Source organism: Ochotona princeps, chromosome 33, assembly GCF_030435755.1.
Source record: "Ochotona princeps isolate mOchPri1 chromosome 33, mOchPri1.hap1, whole genome shotgun sequence".
Classification (NCBI taxonomy): domain Eukaryota; kingdom Metazoa; phylum Chordata; class Mammalia; order Lagomorpha; family Ochotonidae; genus Ochotona; species Ochotona princeps.
Window position 1 is genome coordinate 5,802,445 of NC_080864.1, and position 21,317 is coordinate 5,823,761.

Consider the following 21,317-nt stretch of genomic DNA (forward strand, 5'->3'; position numbering starts at 1 on the left):
GCACCCCGATGTTGCGTTTTCTTTCCCTCCAGACTGGCATGCAGTGGGGGCACAGGCACATGGGCGAGCTGGGTGGCGGGCAAGTGGCTGGCTCCAGGTTAGCATGGACATGCCGAGCTGGGCACCGCCAAGCCGTGTGGCAGGGGGCACAGCGGGCAGCTCCTGCGCCCCGGGCCACCTCAACACAACGCGGCAGGCAGGTGCTTTCAGGAACCTGTATTTATTATCAAAGTCTTATCGATGTCAACAAGCTGCCACAACTACAAAAAAAACAAACTGCACACATTGCAATCTCAATGCAAACAGTCGAATGGAACCCCAGTCATTATAAAAGTAATTCAAATTACCCCAAAAAAAGCCACTGAATTTCTTAAACTTCTTTTATACATCCAGCCAACAAATTAAAATTGTTAACAAGAAAAAATACAAATTCGGAGGAGGTCTGGTGTCGGCGTGTCGGAAGGCAGGCGCGCAGGCGCTCAGGCGTTCCGGTCAATCCGCACATCAATCTCACGGCCGCTCAGCTTCATGCCGTTCATCATCCGGCAGGCTCGCTCGGCCACCTCCGGAGACTCGAACTTGACCACGCCGCAGCCCTTGGACTTGCCGTTCTCCATCTTGATGTCGGCATACAGCACGTGGCCTGGGGCAGGGAGGGAGCGACCATGCGTGAGGCTCACGCAAGCCCAGGCTGCCCAGAGGCTAACCACCTGCTCTGCTGGCCTCCGGCTGACAGCTTCCAAAGGGACAGTGCATGGTGCTGGGGACCAGCCCCGAGGGACCCTCGCCACCAGCACATGGGTCCCATCATGCCCTGTGCGCAGCCTTCCTGTGACTTCAACTACCACGGGGCGGTGTGACGTCAATGGACAAAACCTCGCGGTCTGTTTACGATTCAACACCTCTCCATTCCCAAGCCGACACCCACACAGAGACCTGCACTGCCCCGGGCAGGCCTGCACAAATCCTGGGCTAGACGCCCAGGTGGGTGCCCGGCATGCGGGAAACGGGCCTGCAACGCAGGGCCCTGGTGGGCCTAGCACACAGCAGCAGGCGAGGGCCAGGCCTCCCGGGATACAGGCGGCTGCAGCTAGCTCGGAGATGGGGCCAAGTCTTCAAGAGGCTTGGGAATCTGGCCCTTGAAAAGGGGTGGGCGGTGTTCCCCAGTCAAAGGCAGCTCTGTGCACACAGCTGAGCTCGGCCAGGCAGCACGACGGGGGCAGTCGTGCGAGCTGGCCCTCCACTTACCGCATTCATTGAACTTGTCCTTTAGCATCTTCCAGGTGAAATCAAACGGGAGCTGAGGGGAGAGGGGAGACCGATGCAGACCCAGTGTGACACACGGCAAACACAGCCCACACCGCGTCAAGGGGACTGACACAAGCCTATGGCGGGGGGCCTGCCCTGAGCTCACAGGACCACGGAGCCATGCCCAACTGCCGTGCCCAAACAGGCACCTTGCAGGGCAGCCAAGCAGGAAGTGCCTGGGCAGCTCCCCGGAGAAGTCCAGCACCAGGACCCAGTCAGCTGCTGAGTGCCCTGCGCTCCCACACTCCTCCCCCACGTCCCCATCTCCAGCGACGAGGCCAGCTCTCCTCATCACCCACTCCCCTTCCGGGGGGCAGCATCCACCCTCGAATCCCAACACTCCGTCCCTGGGCCTGCACCGCTCACCCCCGACGAGCCCCTCAAAGCGACTCACATTTCTGACAAAGATCTGGCAGGCCTTCCTGGCCACCCCAGGGGCGTGGCCTCCAGCGCCAAAGGAGCCTGCGAAGCTTCCGCCAAAGTTGCCACGCTCCATCTCAATGGCGCGGTCAAAACTGGCACCGCCACCGCCACCCATGGCCAGGCCCATGCGCTCGATGCCAGCGCCCAGGGCTGGGCCCATGCGCTCCAGGCTGTTGGCGCCCATGCGCTCCAGGCCCATGCGCTCCAGGCTGTTGGCGCCCATGCGCTCCAGGCCCATGCGCTCCAGGCTGTTGGTGCCCATGCGCTCCAGGCCGGTGGCCATGCGATCCATCACGGGGCCCATGCGCTCCAGACCGGCCCCCATGCCCGCGGGCACCATGCGCTCCATGCTCAGGCCCATGCGCTCCACGCCTGAGCCCATACGCTCAATGGTCTGGCCCACACGGTCAATGGGTGCGGCCATGCGCTCCAGGCCGAAGCCCATGCCGGCGCCCATGCGCTCCACGCCAGAGCCGATGCGCTCCATGGTCTGGCCCATGCGTTCGATGCTGGAGGCCATGTGATCGAGGCCCAAGGGGCCCATGCGTTCGATGCCGGAGCCCATGCGGTCCACGGAGCCCATGCGGTCCATGACTAGGCCCATGCGCTCAATCTCGGAGCCCACACGATCCATGCCGTGGCCCAGGCCTGCGCCCATGCGCTCCATGCCAGCACCCCCGATGCGGTCAATGCCGGGGCCCATTCTTTCGATGCCCGGGACACTGCCTCCACCTCCACCTAGAACAGACACAAAATGGAAGCAGGTGTCAGGGACTGGGCAGCGATGTGCACACCAACCCTGCACTCAGGCACCGCAGCACACAGCATCCACAGAGCACTGAGCACACCCTTCAATTCACCGCCAACAGCCCTCCAACGCTGGCTGCTGTCAAAGCGGGGCAGGCGACGCAGGCACAGGGGCCTTGCCACACTCTGCCCACAGCCCGGCTGACATGTTCATCACGCCCAGATCTGAGACCTCTGTGGCCTTTCCAGCTCTAGGGATGGAAACCATAGAGACGCCCACGCTCAATGGCCATCCAGCATCAGGGACAGCACTGTGAGGAGACAAATGGGCCTGCCTCTCCTCAGCAGCCCCAGGCACAGCCAAGAGAGTTTGCAAGCCACGTGATGAGACACAGATGCAGGAAGCACACAATCGCCAACACACTGCCAGCCACTTCCGGGGCCCGACTCCCCGCCAGCCACCTGCACACAACCTAACTGGCTCCAGAAGGCCCTCAGGGCAGGTTGGGACAGCAGCCTGGGGCCAGCTGGCAGCACGCATAGCCCTGTCCTCGGTGCCTGGCGGCCACTCCACACCCAGCATCGCCCACATACAGAGTGCCACCGGCCGCCTCTGAGCAGCCCAGCCGGGTGACCTTTCCCTAGCCACGGGACTCCGCCGGGCCAAATTCTCAGCTGAAGAGCAGCAGGCCAAATGGCAAAAATGTACCCAACTTCAAGGACAGCCCTGCGAGGACGAGTGTCTAGGCACTGGACACTCCACATACGCCTTCAGCATACAACGAGGACAAGGGCGGCGGCCCGTCCAACTGCACCAGAGACACGTGCCGAGGTCTCTGTGGGCTCTTGCAGCCGCCCACCACAGCAATAGAGCCAATGTGCCCCAGGGAAAGGCTGGGGCACTTGGCCAGGAGGCCAAAGGACCATGAGTGCCCACAAAGGGGCTTGTGGCACAGAGCTTTGCAGCAGGAAGCCCCAGGCAGCGGGCACTGGCTTTGTGCTTTCCCCGAAGTTTACAATGTGGACTGGGCGCCATCTGGAGGAGCACCTGCTGGGAACCGGGTGGCGTGCTTCCAGCTCCCCCACAAGGGAACAACGCGGAATCTGCCTTTGGGACCCCCGGGACCCCCAGTCACACGTGTCTCGCAGCCCCAGCAGCCAACACTCGCACGCAATCAAGCTGTCAGCGGCAGCTCCCTGCCTCTTCACCAACAGCCCTGTGAGGCAGGTGCTGGTCCAGCCCACTGTTCAGAGCAGCGTGGGCACAGAGAGGTTCACCAGCGTGCCACAGGCCACACAGCTGGGGGCAGGTGGGGTCCCGGAGCAGGTGCACAGCAGGGGCAGCCTGCCTCACAGGCAGGCTAGGGTTCCTACCTCCTCCCTGCTTTGCAATGATCTCTCCTCTCTTCAGAGCATTACTTAGGATTTCTAAGGAAATCAGGAGAAAACAAAAATTAGCCAACTTTGCTATGGTAACAGAAAACGCTCATCACAGATTCCAGAGTAGCAATACTACTGATCAATCATTTACAGCAGGGAAAAAAGGCTGGAGAGATGCAGAGACAAGGTGGTTTTTCCTTGACGTGGGGGCACAGCAGGTTAGGGTCCCACGTAGCTCCAGGGCCTGGGGCCCAGGCTGGCAGGTCAGCTGCGACAGCAGGTGCTGGAGGCCCCACGCGGCATGTCAGTCCAAGCCAGAGCAAGCAGAGAGCGCAGCGCTGAGGCCCACCTAGCGGGCCCACCTTGGCCACCCCCGACCCGCCAGCTGGCCCAGTGCACTGGGGAACAGCCAGTCCCACTGGCACACACATGTCCACCAGGCTGTGGTATGGGCCTGAGACGCGCCACCTCCCCGGGGTGCCATCCTGGGCCTCTCTCAGGACTGTCTTCTGGGACACACCAGGTCCCTCAAGGTCATGGACGGCAGATCTCCCCTCGTCCCTGAAGCACAAAACACGGCTGTGCTGACTCAGCCTGTGCTATGGCTGTGCTACCTCGGGCACTGCACGGCTCTGGGCCCGAGAGACGGCCCACCACGGCGGGGGAGGCGCTCACAGACCCAGCCGCAGCTCCCCACTGTACTACCCCCAGTGGCTGCCCACGTGGGGAGACCCGGAGAGCTCTTGGTTCCTGGCTGCCACCTGCCCCGGCCGATGGAAGACATGTCTGTCACTCCGCCTAAGTCTTCAAACACTCCAGGCAGCCCCTGCAAACCCAACCGTGACACTGGGAGGCAGCGCATTCTGCTACCTCCATCTGACCTCAGGCAGCACAGGGAGCCAGGACAGAGATCCCAGATCCCGGCAGGGGGACCGACCTGCCGTGGGAACAATCCACGGCACCTGCAGGCCAGGGCACACAGTCCCCCGTGGCCACAGCAGCTGCTCTCACAGGTGGGAAGCCCACATCCTGCTCCGCGGACAAGGTGGGTGGGCCATCAAAGGTGTGAGATGAACACCTCCCAAACACACACGTGTTCATCAGACACCCACAAACTAGTATTTGTGACACAACAATGAAGCCAGTCCTGGCGATAGGAGACTTGCAACAATTTAGTTACACACAGGCATGTAACACCCCCGAACTCTAAAACAACCTGAAATTAAACTAGGAGACCAGAGACCAGGGCTGGCACCACAGCACAGGGGATCCCCGGGACCCCTCCTCTCATGTCCTGAGAGGCCAGACAGCGTGGGCAGCCGTGCCACGAGGGCCAGGTCCACGGAGGGGAGGGCAAGAGGGCATCCCCAACTACCAGGAGCTCTGGCGATGGTGGTGAGCAGTCCTGGAGGACTCAGGTGGGCAGAGCGCCAGCTGTTGGACTCACACCTGTGCAAGCCTGAACGGGGGCGGCAGGGGTCCCCGGCTCGAGGGGCTACAACAGAACCGAGGGGCCCAAAGCCTCGGAGCTCATCTACCTGAGCGAGAATCGGGAGACCCCACGCTCCTCACAGAAGGGGCTGTGTGCGCGCATCTCCACAGTCAAGATTACATTTTATAACCAAGTCGGCCAGACACTCTGATTTAAAATCAGTTTACTGGGCCGGCACTGTGGCAGAGAGTTAGGGCTCTGTACTACTGGCATCCAGACGGCTGCAAGTTCAAGTCCCAGCTGCTGCTCCACTTCCAATCCCGCTCCCCTGCTACTGCTCTGGGAAAGCAGAAGAGGGCGGCCCAAGCCCTCGGGACCCTGCACGCAGAGGAAATGACAAGCAGCCCTGCCTCCTGGCAGCCCCGCTCGCTGCAGCCATCTGCAGAGAAGCAATGCATGAGTGCAAGTCCGGCCTCTCTCCAACCAATAACCAGCATCCCAAAGGGGTGAGCTTGTTTGCTGGCTGTTCCACTTCCAATCCAGCTCCCACTTGGGGCCTAGCAAAAGCAGCAAGGGATAGCCCAGTGCTTGGAACTCTGCCGCCGCATGGGAGACCCATGAAGCTTCTGGATTCAGCGTGACCAACCAAAGGACGGAGGATCTGTCTCTACTTCTCTCTAGTAACCCTTTCAAAAGGAATAAACACGCAGGGGCTGGCACTGTGCCCGCTCAGGCGGAGCCTCCATCAGCAGCCCGTGTGGACAGCAGTTTGAGAGCCAGCTGTTCTACTTCCACTTGAACCCCCTGCCAATCCTGGGAAAGCAGCAGCAGATGGTGCAAGCGTGGGGGCCCCTGCACCCACATGGGAGACATGGATACAGCTCCTGGCTCCTGGCTCCAGACCAGCCAGACTCTGGCCATTGCAGTTATCTGGAGTAGGTCAGAGGATAAAAGACCTCTCCACCACTCTGCCTTTCAAATAAAAACAATGAACTCTTCATACGTAAAGAGCCAACCTAGCGTTTGCACCTCCGACTCCAACAGACACTTTAGGACAGCCAACTGTCATAAGAGCCTGTGGCTGGGCCCAGCACAATGGCTCAGTGGCTAAATCCTCGCGTCCCAAGTACTGGGATCCCATGTGGATGCCAGTTCTTATCCTGAGTGCTCCACTTCCCTAGCCTGGGGAAGCAGCAGAGGACGGCTCAAAGCCTTGGGACCCTGCACCGGGGTGGGAGACCTGGAAGCAGCCCCTGGCTGTTGTGGCCTTGGGGAGTGACAGCAGATGGAAGATCTTTCTCTAGCTCCTTCTCTCTCTGTAAATCTCATTTTCCAACATTAGTGGCTTGGCGGGCTGGCATGCGTATGCGAGCGCCGAGTTTCAACCGCCAGCTCCGCTTCTACCTGCAGCTTCCCGCTACCTCCTGCCTCTCACGGGGAGACCGGGATTGAGTTCCTGGCTCCTAGCTGCTGTGGGCATTCGGGAAGTCAGACAGCGGATGACAGCTTGCTCACTCTCTCAAGCTCGGCCTAGTAGAGTTTAAAGTCAGCTTCGTAGACTCTGCAGTGTGAACCTGGCACCCAAGGGCTCCTGAGGTCACCCCACCCCCGATCCCAGCACACCACTCAGGTGGGAGGAAGCCGCTGGCCAAGCAGGTGCAAGCACATGGCAGTCGGAAGGCACACTCCAACTCTGCTTCTCCACGGGGAATGCAGGCTGACTCTGTCGTCAGGCCTAAGCCCTAGCCTGCTGGCCCCCACACGCATCCCTGCCCAAGGACTGAGTGGCCCAGCTCAGCCAGTTCTCACAGCAACCTCAGCCTGCCTCTGGCTCCCCTCTGCGAGCATCCTCACCAGAGGACATTGTGACCCTAGGAGGTCAGTGAGCACAGGATTACAGCTGACTGGATAATATTTGTATGATAAACAACTGAATGGATATCCTTTCCATGAGAACAACTGAATGGCTACCTTTTGTATACCTGATGAGATGTCATTTGTATAAGAACAGTTGAGTGGGAAGTAATATATAAGAGAAAAGGACTTCCAAAGGCATAGAAACAGTTGATGGTTTTGTTGATGGACTAAGTATCTCTACCCTAATCCTGTATGACCCTCAGTGTATAAAGTCTGATGCTACTAATAAACAGGGTCCACGCGTGTTATTATGGGCTCCGTGCACCGAGTCCATCGCTACGGGACAGCGACAAGACCCGTCAGCACACATGAGCTGCAGGTAAGCCTGGGAGTCCCCATGGCCCTTCACGGCCATCCTGGGCTGAATGCCCAGCTCCTGCCCACAGACCACAAACGGTGGTGTAAATATCTAAATGGCACTTGTCCCCCTCCCCCAGAAAGGCTTTCCATGCATTCTGGAGTCAGGTGTACCAAGAAGTCAGTACACACACTGTCTGCCTGCTCCCTAGGCACCAGCACAAAGAAATGCCTTTCAAGTTGGAGAGTTAGTTTGGTTTTTTTTGGTTAAGATTTCTGCCTGTTCTATTTCCACACTGCACATTATTACAGAACAGCAAAAAACAAAACAAAACAAAAACACCCAAACCGTCAACCCAAGTGCCCGATGACGTCCCATCCCGGGAGAGTGCGCGTGTGCAGCAGCCTTCCCACAGGTCGGGGTCGGAGCTAGCCAGCACACGGAGGACTTCCCAGAGGGGGCGCACGGCTGCCGCTGTGCTAGGCCAAGAGGAAGGACTGAGCGGGACCAGGAGCCAGGCAAGCACCCCCACGCACCGGCCATGGGCCTCAGGCAAGTCACCCGGAGCCTCTGGGTTTCTGGTACCTACAGGTCATGCTGTTTTTGCAAGGCCTAAACAAAACACGCTGTCATGCTGTCATCGTAATTAGCATTATCAGCAAATCTCTCTAAAAGGCTGGCAGGGCTGGAAGAGTCAAGTCCATAAAACCTGCATGGTGTCAACGATACAATTCAAAGACACTGCAGTTTTTACTGATACAAGTTCAAGGCGATTCAGAACCCCGGGAGCCGGCAGGGAAGCGCAGAAGTAACCAGTGAACCCCAAGTCAGCCTGCGTGCGGCCTCGCACCAGCAGGGAGACCCGAGCCTTACCGTTGATCCTTCCCATGTTCACCCCAGATCCGAAGCGCCCCATGTTTTCCATGCCACCGCCGAAGGGGCCCTCCATGGCTGCAAGAGAGGAACACACGCCAACGTCAGCATTGCCCCAGCAGGGCACGGCAGGCTGAGCAGGGCAGCTGCCACATTTTCCACAAGCTCAAGGCCTTTGCAAGGTAGAAGGCCGGCGCCCTGGTTTCAAAACCATCTACGAAAGCTGACGTCATCCACCCTGAGAGAAGAAGCGAGCCCGAAGCCAGTACATGGCCGACAGCGGGCCAGAGGGTGACAGTGCCAGACGCACAGCTCCCGGGAACCAGGGTGAGGAGTTCACGCAGGGCTCAGAGGGGCAGAAGGACCACACCCCAAGGGCACCGTACCAGTACTTCATGCTTAAAGTTCTTACCTCCCATTTTATTTATTCCAAATCCTATGCCTTCCATTCCTATTCCTTTAAAAGGGAAAAAAAATATATATATCAATGCAAACTAAAATTACGTCAAAGCAAGTAACACTGAACCTTCCAAAAGCACAGGAAATTCCACAGAAAGGAGAGCAGGCCCGAGCCACAGGAACGCACTCCGCAGCGGCCTGGGATGCCCCAGGACCCAGAGCGAGGCTTGGACTTCACAGTTCACCTTTCGCCCGTAACCTAGCCCTTGGCTTCTTGAGGAAGTGCCCAGTCTTTCCTGGGGAAGCCCACCAGGTGGACGGTCGCCCCGCAAGGCTGCCCCTGTGCCCCTTACAGGGAGCCCAGGGGGACTGGGAGCGGGCATGCAGCACTGCTGGGTCCTGAGGTCAGGAGGCCTGCGGCTGTTATCACTGGCTGGCACTGTGGCCTTGGCCTAGACCTACCCCCGGCTTGTCCTTCACCAACTGGCGTTAGCATCTTAGCTCAGCAGGCCGCACTGAAGACCCCATGAAAGGACACAGAATGCCTTTTCCATAAAACAAGATTCCACTCGGTAACAACAAAGCGCTGCCTTATGGAAGCGAAGTGAAGATGACCAGAGAGGGATTTCCACATCAGTTAAACCTTTATTCCACGGGCACTGCTCAAGGCCACATTGTTCCAATCATTCCCTGGAATGAACTTCCACGCCTCCCCCGAAGGGGCCCCGTGGTTCTCACCTGCAGGCCCGAGGTTTCCCATGCCAATGCCTTTATTCAGGTGATTGGCATCAATAGGCTGCCCTCCTGGTCCCAACCCCATGCCGATACCACCGAGTCCATCTGGAACGAAAACAGTGTGTCAGAAGTGTAGACTGGGAGCAGGAGTGACCAGAGTGCCCGGCTTCAGGTCTCAAGTGGAGGCCCCGGGCCATCTTGCCACCCAGCTGGCAGCTGCCCTGGCTTCAGAGCCCAGCGGCCAGGACCACTCCCCAGGGGTATCCCCACTATGGGGGTATCCAGGAGTGAATTAGCACAACTCCAACGCTACTTTCTCAAATGAAAAACAAACTCAAATAAAACAGTGTTTACAAAGAAATACAGATTACCCTAGCCCGCAGAGGCCGCCTGCCTGGACTCTGCTGCAGCTGCCATACGCCGGCGCCCCAGCTCCTTCTCTGTACACGCAGGCCCACGGGGTCATTCGGTGCTTCTCCCACTTCAAGGCACCGTCTCTCGTGTGCAACCAGATTCAAGTGTGTGACACACACGGACGTACACGACGGCAGCTAAACACATCCACCTACACAACAGCAGCCCTGGGGGCGGGTGCCGAGGCACAGTGGGTTAAGTCACCACCAGCCAACAGTGCCATGCCATACGAGGGCCAGTTCATATCCCGGCTGCCCCACTTCCAATCCAGCTCCCTGCTGATGGCCCGTGGAAGGTCTCTGACTTTGAAATAAATATAAAAACAATCCTGAGAGCCCACGGAGGCTCAGGGCATCAGGCAGCAGTGCTTGTGTAGCCCCAAGAACTTCCCATCAACAAATCAATGCTCTACAGCCGCCCACTGCGTGTTCAATGAACCCACCCTCGGGACTGCACACACACAACCCGTGACACCAGCCTAGCCTCACCACCACGCCCTGCGGCCTCAGGCCAGAACACACCCCACTCCACCAGGGACGATGCTCTGGGGCAACACAGGCCAGTAACATGAAGTCAAAGATGAAGGCGAGGGAGGACAAACTGCAGCAAGGCACACGCCACAAAAGCCGTGCCACAGGGGCCAGCACACTAAGCCACCGCCTGCAGCACAGGCAGCCCACAGGGCTGCGGGTTCGAATCCTGGCTGCTCCACTTCAGATGGCTCCAAGTGCTTGGGCCCCTGCACCCACGTGGGAGGCCCAGGTGCAGCTCCTGGCTCCCAGCTTCAGATCAGCCCAGCTCTGGTTGTTGCAGCCATTTGGAGGCGTGAACAGGGGACAGAAAGATCTCTCTGTAACTCTGCCTTTCAAACACAGATCCCTGTTTTTAACTGCACAGCAACAGCAAGGGATCACCAAGGCTGCTCACTCCCCAAAGGCCTGGAGGCTTTGAAGTCAACCCTGGGAACTATGCTTGGGGACCTAGGCACCCTGGGTTGTGCTGCTCCCTCCAGACAGCCAACAAGGGCCTGGGCCCAGGTCTGGGGAAACAGGTGGGGGAGGAAGGCTTGTGTCCCAGGAAATCATCTCCATGACAACGTGCTTGAGAAACAGCTGTGTCAGGATGCGGAAATATGGTCCTTCTCTTAACAGATGACCTATTCCCTGCTCTTCAAGTCCCTGGCATGGGCTCGGCGTGGTAGCCTAGTGGCTAAAAGTCCTCACCTTGCACACACCAGGATCCCGTATGGGTGCTGCTTCATGTCTAGGCGACACTGTTTCCCTTCCAGCTCCCTGCTTTGGCCTGGTTTGAAAGCAGTCAGGGACGGCCCAAAGCCTTGGGACCCTGGGAGACCCCAGAAGCTCCTGGCTCTGGTCTGGCTCAGCTCCAGCCATTGTGGCCATTTGGGGAGTGAGTCTACGGATGGAAGATCTTCCTCTCTGTCTCTCCTCCCATCCCGCACCGCAGGGCCTGCCGCAAGCTGCTGAGCCCGGGCTGGGGCACCCACTGCCACTGCACAGTCCCTCCTTCCTGCTGGCGTGGGGTCCTCCCTGCCGGCGTGGGGTCCTCCCTGCTGCAGCACTCAGCTCTCCCACCTGTCACCACCAGCCTTCAGGCAGCCCTCCCTGCACCCCGACCCCTCCCAAGCCACACCTGCCTCACCTTTGCCCCAGCATGCACCGTCTATGAACCAAACACTGCCCCAAGACACATCTCTACCCGCAGCACGCTGTCACGAGCTGCTTTCTTCCCACACCCCAGAAACACTGCCCGACGGGGGCCCCTAGGTCAAACCATCCTGCTAACACTTGCACCCAGTCTCAGGCTTGGCTGGAGCCCTGCAGCTGTGTTTCCCAAGTGGCTTCCTCCTAACAATTCCTCCAATTCCTTGCTCTCTGCTCCTCTTAACCCACCCCGCCGCCGCCGCCCGCATCGGCTGGCCACGTCAGTTTCCCCGGCTACTCTGAGTCCTGCCGGTACGGACACCGACACGGAGCCGCGGTGTGGAGAGCTAGTTCATTCTCTGGGAGCACACTGGCAGGGCAAGGCTGGCGCACACAGTCCAACATCCTCCTGGAAGCTCAGGGCAGGCGGCTCCCGTGTCTCCCATCCCCAGTGCCCAACTGTACCTTCAACACATGGCAGCCACCTCACGACATCACCCGCACGTTCCCCAGATTGTGAATCAATCAATCTCTCTCTCTCTCTCTCTCTCTCTCTCTCTCGGCCACTGCAGCCATCTGGGGAATGTATCTGCAGGTGGATTCTTTCTCTCTCGTCTTTCCCTCTCCAGAGCTTTCAAATAAATGAATAAACCCATGGGGAAAATGCATTTATTTGCAAGGTCAAGATACAGGAAGAGGGAGAGACCGAGTCCCTCTGTGCTCATTTCTCACCCTATAAAACCTACCAACAAAAACTGGTCAAGGGCTGGGCCCGGCGCTAGCCAGTTGGTGTCCCGGCTGCTCCACTTCCCATCCAGCTCCCTGCTTGTGGCCTGGGAAAGCTTTCGAGGACGGCCCAAAGCCGTGGGACCCTGCACCCGCCTGGGAGACCCAGAAGAAGCTCCTGGCTCCAACTGGCTCAGCTCTAGCTGTCGTGGCCATTTGGGGAGTAAACCAGCGGATGGAAGATCTTCCTCCCTGTCTCTCCTCCTCCTCTCTGACTTTCTAACAAAATACAAATAAATCTCTAATAAATAAATAAATAAACAAAAACTGGCCAAGGGAACTGGAGCTTATCCGGATATAATAACAAGTGCCAACTGTTCCCTGGCTTTGCTTTGCGTAACTCCGCTCCAATTCAAACCCTCAGCCACAAGCATCGTTGACACTCACGTGGCAGCTGTTGCGGACGCTCCGGAGGGAAGAAATCTCCCTTTGGCAGGGCCCGCTCGTCCTGTAAGACAAAGAAAAAATATCTTGGTATCCGCTGCAGCCCTGTGGTCAACAGCGAAGGAAGCAACACGCCCTTCCCAGCAGCGCGGGCCCGGTTACACAGACGCTCGCCCCGCAGCCCAGCATGCTGGGCCAAGGTGAAGGGCAGCAGGGCTGATGCTATTTCATGATACTGAGAAAATGGGGTGCAAGTCTTGCTGAGGTTCGGTACGGCCTGGAGGGTGTGCCACAGCCTAGCTAGAGCCATCGTGTGGCCCTGCCTCCAGCACCCACACCGGCAGCAGTCACTGCTATTTCGGCCTCCAACGGGCTCGACACACTAACTCATACAGAGAGATGCCAGCCACTGTGGCTCAGCGTGCTCTCATGAGACGTGGGGACATCACGGACAGAGGGATCCTATCAAACTTACCATTTTCACGTGCATCGGTCTATCAAACAGCAGCTGGCCATTAAACATAGCTGGTATCATAATTAAGGCTAGTTCTTGCAATGAAAACATGCGCAGTGAGAGAAAACAAGGGGCGAGGAGGAAGAGAGAGGCAGAGAAGCCAGGGAAGGTCAAGCAACACTCTCACGGCTACCAGTGCCCGGCGGGCAGCCCAGGGCCGTCTGGACCCTTAGGCATCATTTGTGGGCCAGTACCATGGCACAGCGGGCTGTGGCACTAGCATCCCACATGTGGGTGCTGAGCCATGTCCCGGCTGCTCCACTTCCAATCCAGCTCCCTGCTTGGGACCTGGGAGAGCAATGGAGGAGGACTCTCAGCTCTCTGGGGCTCCTGCACTTGGGGAGAGTCAGAGGAAGCCCTTGGCTCCTGGACCGCCCCAGCTCTGACTGCTGTGGCTGCCTGAGGGACGGGCCAGCAGATACAGGATCTCTGGTCTTTGCTCGGAAAGCTGTGTCTCAAAAAAACACCAGCCTGGAACAGATCTGTTGAACTCCGAGTCACACCTGTAGTTAGCTGCCTTGCAGGGTCAGCCCAGACAACCTTTCCAAGGCCTTCCACTGCCCACAGGCTGGACAGCCTCCAGCCCTGCAGGGAAGCGGTCAAGTACGAACACTTTTCACTACACATTCAAGCACATTTCTGCCGGCAACACTAAGACCAAGGAGGGAAAAGCAACAAATTGCAGCCTTGGGCAGGAAGCTCCATTCAGCCTGCTGCAGTGTCTTCCCAACCATCCTCCTGAGCAGGGGCAGGGCGCTCATGTGCCCAAGGAGCTGGGTGTCCCAGCCACGCGGGGTACCCAGCGCTCTCCCCAGCACTGGGGGCCGCTGAACTGAAGGACTCTCCACTCCAGGAACGCGTGGGCTCAGCAGGGACAGGCCCATCTCCCTCCGGTCAGAACCCTCTAGAAAGCCTCATTGCTGGGCACATGTGCCCACGTTCTACTCCAGCCTTTCCTGTATGCAGTCTAGCTCCACGAGCCTCCGGAGCCCACAGCAACATGCCCCCTCGGAGCCGAGAGAGATGCCGCCGCTCGGTCACCTCTTGCTCACACACACCTGCCACTCACAGCGCTCGGGGACCACTGTGCTGCCCGAGGGGAACCCTGAGAAGGATACAGATGGCTTGCACGGCCTCGATCGACTGCTCAAAAGTCACAGTGCCAATGCCACGACTTTTCCCATCTTTGTCCTCCAGGATGTCGGCTCGGACCACCACACCGGCCATGCTAAACACTTCCTTCAGTTTCTTCCAGCCAACTTTATAATCCAGCTGATGGAGAGAAGGAGGGCGGGGGGGGGGGGGGAGACACCTTCATGTAAACATCTGACCGGACAACGTCAGGCAGTTTCATACACATGAATCGGACAGGCTCCGGTCAGAAACGAACCTTGGGAGAGACGGGCACAAACGCTCATCAACTGTACAACTTCTCAAACAGGACCGACACCTGCCACCACCGCATGCGCACTGCCTGACCTCTCCTCCCACTTTCCAGGCACCCGCAGGCTTCTGCTGGCTGTTTAGCACTCTCTCTCTCTCTTACACACACCCCTCTCTTGCACAACGCACTCCCTGGGGATGCAGTCCGCATTCCCCTTTATCCATATGCCCCGGGAAGCAGCTCTCTGGCCCAGCCCGGCTTCCCCGCACCTCCACTGTGCGAGCCAAATCCCCCCCCGAGAACAGGGGCTCAGCCACAAGGCCCTCAAGGCACTGCGCAGGCTCACACCCGTGAGACTCTGGAAGGCGCCAACCAAGGCCGCCCGCGGCTGACTCTCAAGGATGTCAGGACGACCACAGCCCCCCAAGGAAGCCCTCCTCTCCAACGGCAGCATTACTCGTACAGTCCTCTCTGACAAGATCCCTGCAGGTTCTCATTTCCTACCACAGGCCACGTGTCCGTTTACTTACATTTGCTACAAATACTGTGCTTCCGAGTCTTCCGGCCTGCAATGCATGGATAATCTCATTTGGGATGTTGGGATTATTTAGGATACTGGGTGGGATAGGAATCATTCCTGGGCCACCAGGTCCCATACCCATCCCACCAGTCGTAGCCGTCACCTTTTGCATTGCTCTCCTGGCATGCTCACCATCAGGATCCTAGAACAAGCACAGAACCGTTACATCGAACTGAGCCGGGGGCGGGCACCTAACACACACTCGCTAACACTCACTGGCCTCAAAGGCCGGGAGATGGAGAGACTGTGCGCAAAGCCTGTCACCAGTGTGGCAGCAAGGGAGAGAATGGAGTGAACCGACTCGGCGAGCAGCCCAGTTAGAGAACAGGGAAGGAAGCAGAGTGGACAACGTAGCACTGCTCACGCCGCTCAACTCCATCAGTCGGAGGAGACCTGGCTATCCCGCAGTGAAACTTCTGCAGCTTTGGCAGAACTCGATGGGCTCGGGTAATTTCTAGAAAGCCCACCAAAGACTCTTCCGGAGTCGGAAACACAGTTCTAGATGCCCCTGGGTCCCCAGCGGCTGCAAGTGCGTTAGGTGCTGGCCCCGTGCAGGCAGCTCGGAGCTGATCAACTGCACGGGGACAGGGGTGTGGCGCTCAGCCCCCAACACAGCTTGGGCCGTCCCTGCCCTGGCCAGCCTCGGGGCCCTCCTCTCCGAGTGTTCAGCCTAGCCAGCTTCCTCCCCAAGAAAGAGGGGGGCAGAAAGAGGTCAAAGGTCACCCCAGCACTGAACCCCGCCCCGCCTTCCCCGGCAGACAGCCTCTCCCCACGCAGGGAGGAGAAAAAGGCATTTGGTTTGGATGAGATCGAAGAGGATTTGAGCAAAAACAAACTCACTTCACACCACACCCCACCCCAGGGTGGGCATCCCGTGTGGCGGCCAGGACACCCACGGCCCACAGCAGAGTACCTGGCTTCCGCTCTGGGCTCCAGCTCCGACTCCAGCTTCCTGCTAATGCAGAGCCTGGGAGGCAGCCGACGAGGGCCCAACAACTCGGGGCCCTGTCCCCAGTGAGAAGCTACGGACTGAGCTCCTGACACCCCCTCTCAGCCCGGCCCGGCCCCAGCCATGGCAGGCACCGGAGGACTGAATGAGGGGCAGAGGCTTCTCTGTATCTCTCCCTCTCTGTCTCTCAAACCAAGAGAAATCTTTTTAAATTAAAAAAAAGAAAGAAAGAAAGAAAGAAAAGATGACAGAGCAAAGAGGGGCCAAGAAGAGGACTTGGCCCGGACACATCTGTGCAGTCCCTCAGTTCTGGGGCTGGCATGGTGGCCTAGTAGGTTAAGCCTCTACTCCACTGTCAGTGTCCCAAATGGGCACTGGTTCACGTCCCAGCCGTTCCCCCTCTATCCCAACACCCTGCGAGTGCACCTGGGAAAGCAGCAAACAATGTCCCAATGACCTGAGCCCCTGCGCCCACACAGGAAACCTGAAATAAGCTCCAGGCTCCTGGCTTCAAGCTGGCCCAGCTCCAGCCGCTGGCAGCCATTTGGGAAGAAAGGCAGCCAACGGAAGATCTTTCTGGTCCCTCTTTCTATGTCAATCTGCCTTCCAAGTAGAAATAAATCTTAACACCAGCTCAAACCACAGGCTCTGTCCGAGTGCCCCCGAGGCCTGAGGCGGCCATGTCACAGTCACCGGGCAAGTGCCCTGGCACTCCCTGGGTTCTTGCACCTGGGGCTGCTCAAGTCTGTGACCCACGGCCAGGACGCGCAGCACCTGGTCCTCACTGTCAGCAGGAACTACGGAAGCTGCTGTGTCGTACAAGGCAGCTTAAAGCCGCACCCCACCACGTGGCCAGCCTCACCACGCTGACCCAGCGCCCTGCTCCTGTGCCAGGGAGGCCCGCACGGGCCAGCCAGGATGGAGCTCCCGGCTCCTGGCAGAGACGTGCGGAGTGGATCAGCAGACAGAGCTCTCTCCAGGCTCTACCTTTCAACGGTCGAATGGACCAGGCACCAGGGGCGCGGGGGACGGTGGGCGCGGCGCCGGAGGGAGCCCCCAGCTTACTTCCTTGACCTTCAGCGGCCGTCCGCTCAGACTATGCTTGTTTAGGACTTCGGCGGCTTTTTTCATGCTCTCTTCCAGCTTGAACTCCACAACACTACGGAGAGGCAAAGGGAAACGGGTGAGAACAGGTCCCCGCGCGCGCCCAGGGCTCAAATGCCAGCAAGCAACTCGCGAATACTTACGCGCAGCCCTTCCGGGGGTCGGGGGAAGCCACAGGCCAGGCAGAAGAGCGAGGAAGGTGGGGGAAAAAAAAAAAAAGAAAAGAAAGAGAAGTAAGTGCCAATGACGGTCGCAAACACGTCCAAACTACGATTCATGTCTCCAGGTCTTACACAATGAGCCCTTCCAAGGGGCGGCTGAGAGAGGTACCTCGCCTGGCCCTCCTCTGCCTACACATGGCCAGCCCTGCCCTACAGCCCACGTCAGCGTGAGCAGCCTGCAACTCAGCATCTCCAGGAAATCACACAGAACCGTGGCTCTGCTGCCCTCTGGACTCCAGCAGCTCCTGAGCGTGCGCCTCTGAGAGCCATCCCTTCCAGAAATTAAGACTCGCCCTCCGGACTGCTCTAAACCTTACGAGGCCAATTTTGGAACGTTCAAGCTTTGGAATGCTTGCTTTACAATTTACTGGCACAAAGGCAACTTGGCAGAAGCTTTGGTTCACACAACTTTCAAATTCAGCAAACCACCACGAGTGACAGTGTCTAGACAAGAACACACGTTTTACATTGATTATACCACCGCTAGAATTCCATGCACAGTTCACACACAGCCAATTCCTCGGTTAACAAAGAAGACAAGGCTACTGTTGATTCCCAGTTATCCAAATTGGGCATCCAGACAGAATCCCAAACAGCTCTTGGGCCAGCCATTTGGAAAAGCGGGACTCACACTGGCAAACCCCCTCCCGCCCCGCTCGAGTGCTGGCCACAATCCAACACGGCTACTGGAACGTGAGCGCTCTGGCCGCCTTCCTGAGCCACGGTTACATTTTGTGTCATGTAGTAAATCCACAGGAGAAATTCTCTCAAGACACTTACCCTTGACTTTCCTTCTGCGTCCATTAAGAGCTCCACGTACGTTACCTCACCAACTACAAATCAGTTTCCAGACGACACATACACCAAGGGAGAAAAGCCAAGAAAACAATGGGAATTTAGAACAATCATCAGCAACCGTGTACGGAGCCTCTGCAAGCCCAGAAACACTCCATATTCCCTAAACCGCCGGACTAGGCATTACAGCTGTGCAGTAAAGCAGGCAAGAGCTCCTAGGTTCTCCTCCCACCACACACAAGCTGCTTCCACACATTTCCAGAGCGACTCCCCTGTCCCGAAGGCTCCTTCATGACTCAGGCGATCCAAATCTCCAGGAAACAAGTCTGCCCGGCAGCTCGGCCTGGGGGAAGACAGGGCCGGACCGGTGCTCCTGCCGCAGAGGGCTGGAGCCCAGGGACCGGGGGTGACGGGGTCAGCCTCGTGGGGCGCCTCCAGCTTGCAATCCCCCATTTTAAAGCCAAGAGGCGCTTCCCAGCCCTGTGCGCGGAGGCAGCAAGAAAACTTGAAGGGCAACAGGAGCAGGGCAGCGACTCGCTGTGCTTCGGATCGAGCCCAGCCGTGGCCGCGCCGCCTCCCTAACCTCTCCAGAGACAGGCACAAGCGAGTTCAATTTTAGGGTGTGGTCCGCACGAAGCAGTCCAAACACACGCACACATACACACAGGCGTTTTGTCGCCTCTAAAGGAAAGAAGCCGAGGGGCTGCGGAAACGCCCGCAGAGTTTCCTTAAGATTTGGATCGCCAATTCATGACCACCATGACATGATGTCAGACTCCGTCAAGACCACCACCGCAGTGGCTGCTGAACTTGAACATGGCGCCAGGAAACAGACCCTCAGAAAGCATTCAAGCCTGCAGAAGTCAAAAAGAAAAAGGGCTGCAATGTTCACGGATGTCCTTTTTTCTTTTTTCTTTTTTTTTTTTTTTTTTTTCCTTCCTCCAGGACCACTCGGGCCACATGAATGCCTCCACTGGTTCAGGACAAGGAGGAAATCCTCCCAACTTAGGGCCTTGGCGAGTCCTGCCCATGTCCAACTCCTCTGTCCGGACTTTAACATCAACTGGAACAATTTGACATTAATTCAGCAGGGAAAGGCTTATGTGAAGAATGAAAACACTACCAAGCTAGCTTCACAAATCCAACGGCCATGCTCAAGGACATCAAAGGACCCGCACAGGGCTGCGGGCCAGAGGCCCCCCGCTGCAGTCAGTCTACAGCCCTGCCTGCTCGCCCTTCCCCGGGTGTTCCAGAACCAACCCCTGCACTTCGCACCAAAAGGAAGACTCAGTGCAAAGCCGCACGGGACGGCAGCAGGGAGGGCTGCCGCAGCCTCAGCCTTGGGGTGCGTACTCCAGCGGGGACAACCTTGGGGCTGCTCCCGGCCCAAGGCCGGGAGGACAAACTGGATTCATCAGATCTGTACAGAAGCAAAGTCGCCAAGGCCGCACTCGGAGCCACTTCCACAGCAGCAGCCACTGAAGGCCCTACAGTCCTTGCCTCCACTCCGACGGACATGCCTGGTATCACAGAGGTTGACAAGAGACCCCCAGTGGACGACCTCACCACCTAGTGACATCCTAATAGCTAGCTTGGAACAGATGAACTATGTTGTCAAGACACAAGCACTGGTGGAGAGTGTCTAAGCCGTGTCCAGCAAGGTACTTCAATCAAAAGGCTGTTATTGCAACCTAGAAAACAAGTCCAAACCAAACTTTTTGTCCACATTTTCATGAGATACCTGGTTTAGGAATAGTGTTTTTCCATGGAGCAGGCCAGTGCTGGCACCCAACGGCCGTCTCTCGCACCAGAAACCCCGTTTAAAAATGTCCTCTCTTCCTTCCTCCGAAGGGCTGCCTGGACGTCACCTCGGGCTCCAGCGTGAGGCGTGCTGTCCCCAAGGCCTCCGCACCAATCCGCCACACTCCCCTCTGCACCCAGAAGCCCCCAGCTGCTGAGGGCCACTCCCCGACGGGAAGCGGCCCGTGGAGGTGCCCCAGCTCTGCCATCAGTACACCCAGCAGCAAGACTGAAAGAAAAACATGTCAACCAACCAGTCTGATCACTTCTCACCAACGAGCCCGAGCCGATCAGAGCTGGCACGGGCAACAATCTGCCAACAGCAGCAGCCTCACCAAGGAACTGGCACGTGCCCGCTTGCTGGCTGCCCCTCTCTCCCCTTCCACAGAGCAATGGAACCCACGGAGTCCCAAGAGGAAGCTGCTAAGACAAACCCCATGGCAGCTGTCAAGAGGAAAATGCTGGGATGGGAAACAGAGGCTTGGAGACAGCTCACGCCGAATGTCATCACCCACGTTCATTGCAATGGTGTCCCCAAGAAGCGCTCACCACCGCTGAAGGTCATGAGGATAGACAAGCAAGACAGACAAGAACATGTGCGTGGTCTGGAACGACGTGGCTTCACACCCTGGAACACACTGTGTCGCAACAAGCATCTGATCGTGTGCCACCATTTATTCTTCCAGCCTGACACACACAGACACTGCCCCCTGAAGAGGGGAGACGGGGCGGGGGGGCCAAAGCTCTCCTGAGAGCTCCCAAGTGCTGAAGCCTGTGATGTTTGCAGTAGGGGACGGCATGCTGCCAAACATCCTTCGCTTCTGACCGGTTCTATGCAGAACGCAGGCACACTTACAATCGGGACGTTTGTTTCTGATCGAAAAGACAACTCGAGACATGGCAAACTTGGCAGCAGGACGAGTGAGAGAAGCTGCCCAGCCACCCTTGCGTCCCGTCCACAGCAGGGGAGCCTCCCGCACGGGCTCGCTGCCGCTGGGCCTCCGGGCACGGACGGGGAGCACCAGTTCAAGTTCTGCCTGCTCCACTTCTGATTCAGCTCCCTGCTAACGTGCCTGAAAACACTCCCAATCCCCCCACATACAGAGCAGAGGACCAAGCCAACTGCCTGGGCCCCTGCCCCCACGTGGGAGGCTGCAAAGCAGCTCCTGGCTTCGGCCTGTCATAACCCTGGGAGCTGGGACTATTTAGG

At 58.0% G+C, this 21,317-nt stretch overlaps 2 protein-coding genes across 2 annotated transcripts in view; both read right to left on the reverse strand.

Annotated features, from left to right (window-relative positions):
- Positions 1-204: 204 nt before the first annotated feature.
- On the reverse strand, positions 205-17,346 carry HNRNPM (heterogeneous nuclear ribonucleoprotein M). The gene is made up of 12 exons (XM_058658159.1): positions 17,253-17,346; positions 15,189-15,380; positions 14,393-14,546; positions 13,236-13,285; positions 12,764-12,824; positions 9,516-9,617; positions 8,791-8,835; positions 8,379-8,456; positions 3,853-3,906; positions 1,703-2,469; positions 1,249-1,300; positions 205-643 (listed from the first exon to the last, which is right to left on the reverse strand). The coding sequence occupies exons 1-12, from the start codon at positions 17,316-17,318 to the stop codon at positions 480-482; spliced, it is 1,785 nt and encodes a 594-aa protein (XP_058514142.1). The 5' UTR covers positions 17,319-17,346; the 3' UTR covers positions 205-479.
- Positions 17,347-18,596: 1,250 nt separating this feature from the next.
- The window catches only part of LOC101526106 (heterogeneous nuclear ribonucleoprotein M), a 31,049-nt gene continuing 28,328 nt past the window's right edge, over positions 18,597-21,317 (reverse strand). Inside the window, exon 17 of the mRNA XM_058657658.1 lies at positions 18,597-18,693. Coding sequence (XP_058513641.1) covers positions 18,597-18,693 — 97 coding nt within the window. The remainder of the gene's footprint in view (positions 18,694-21,317) is intronic.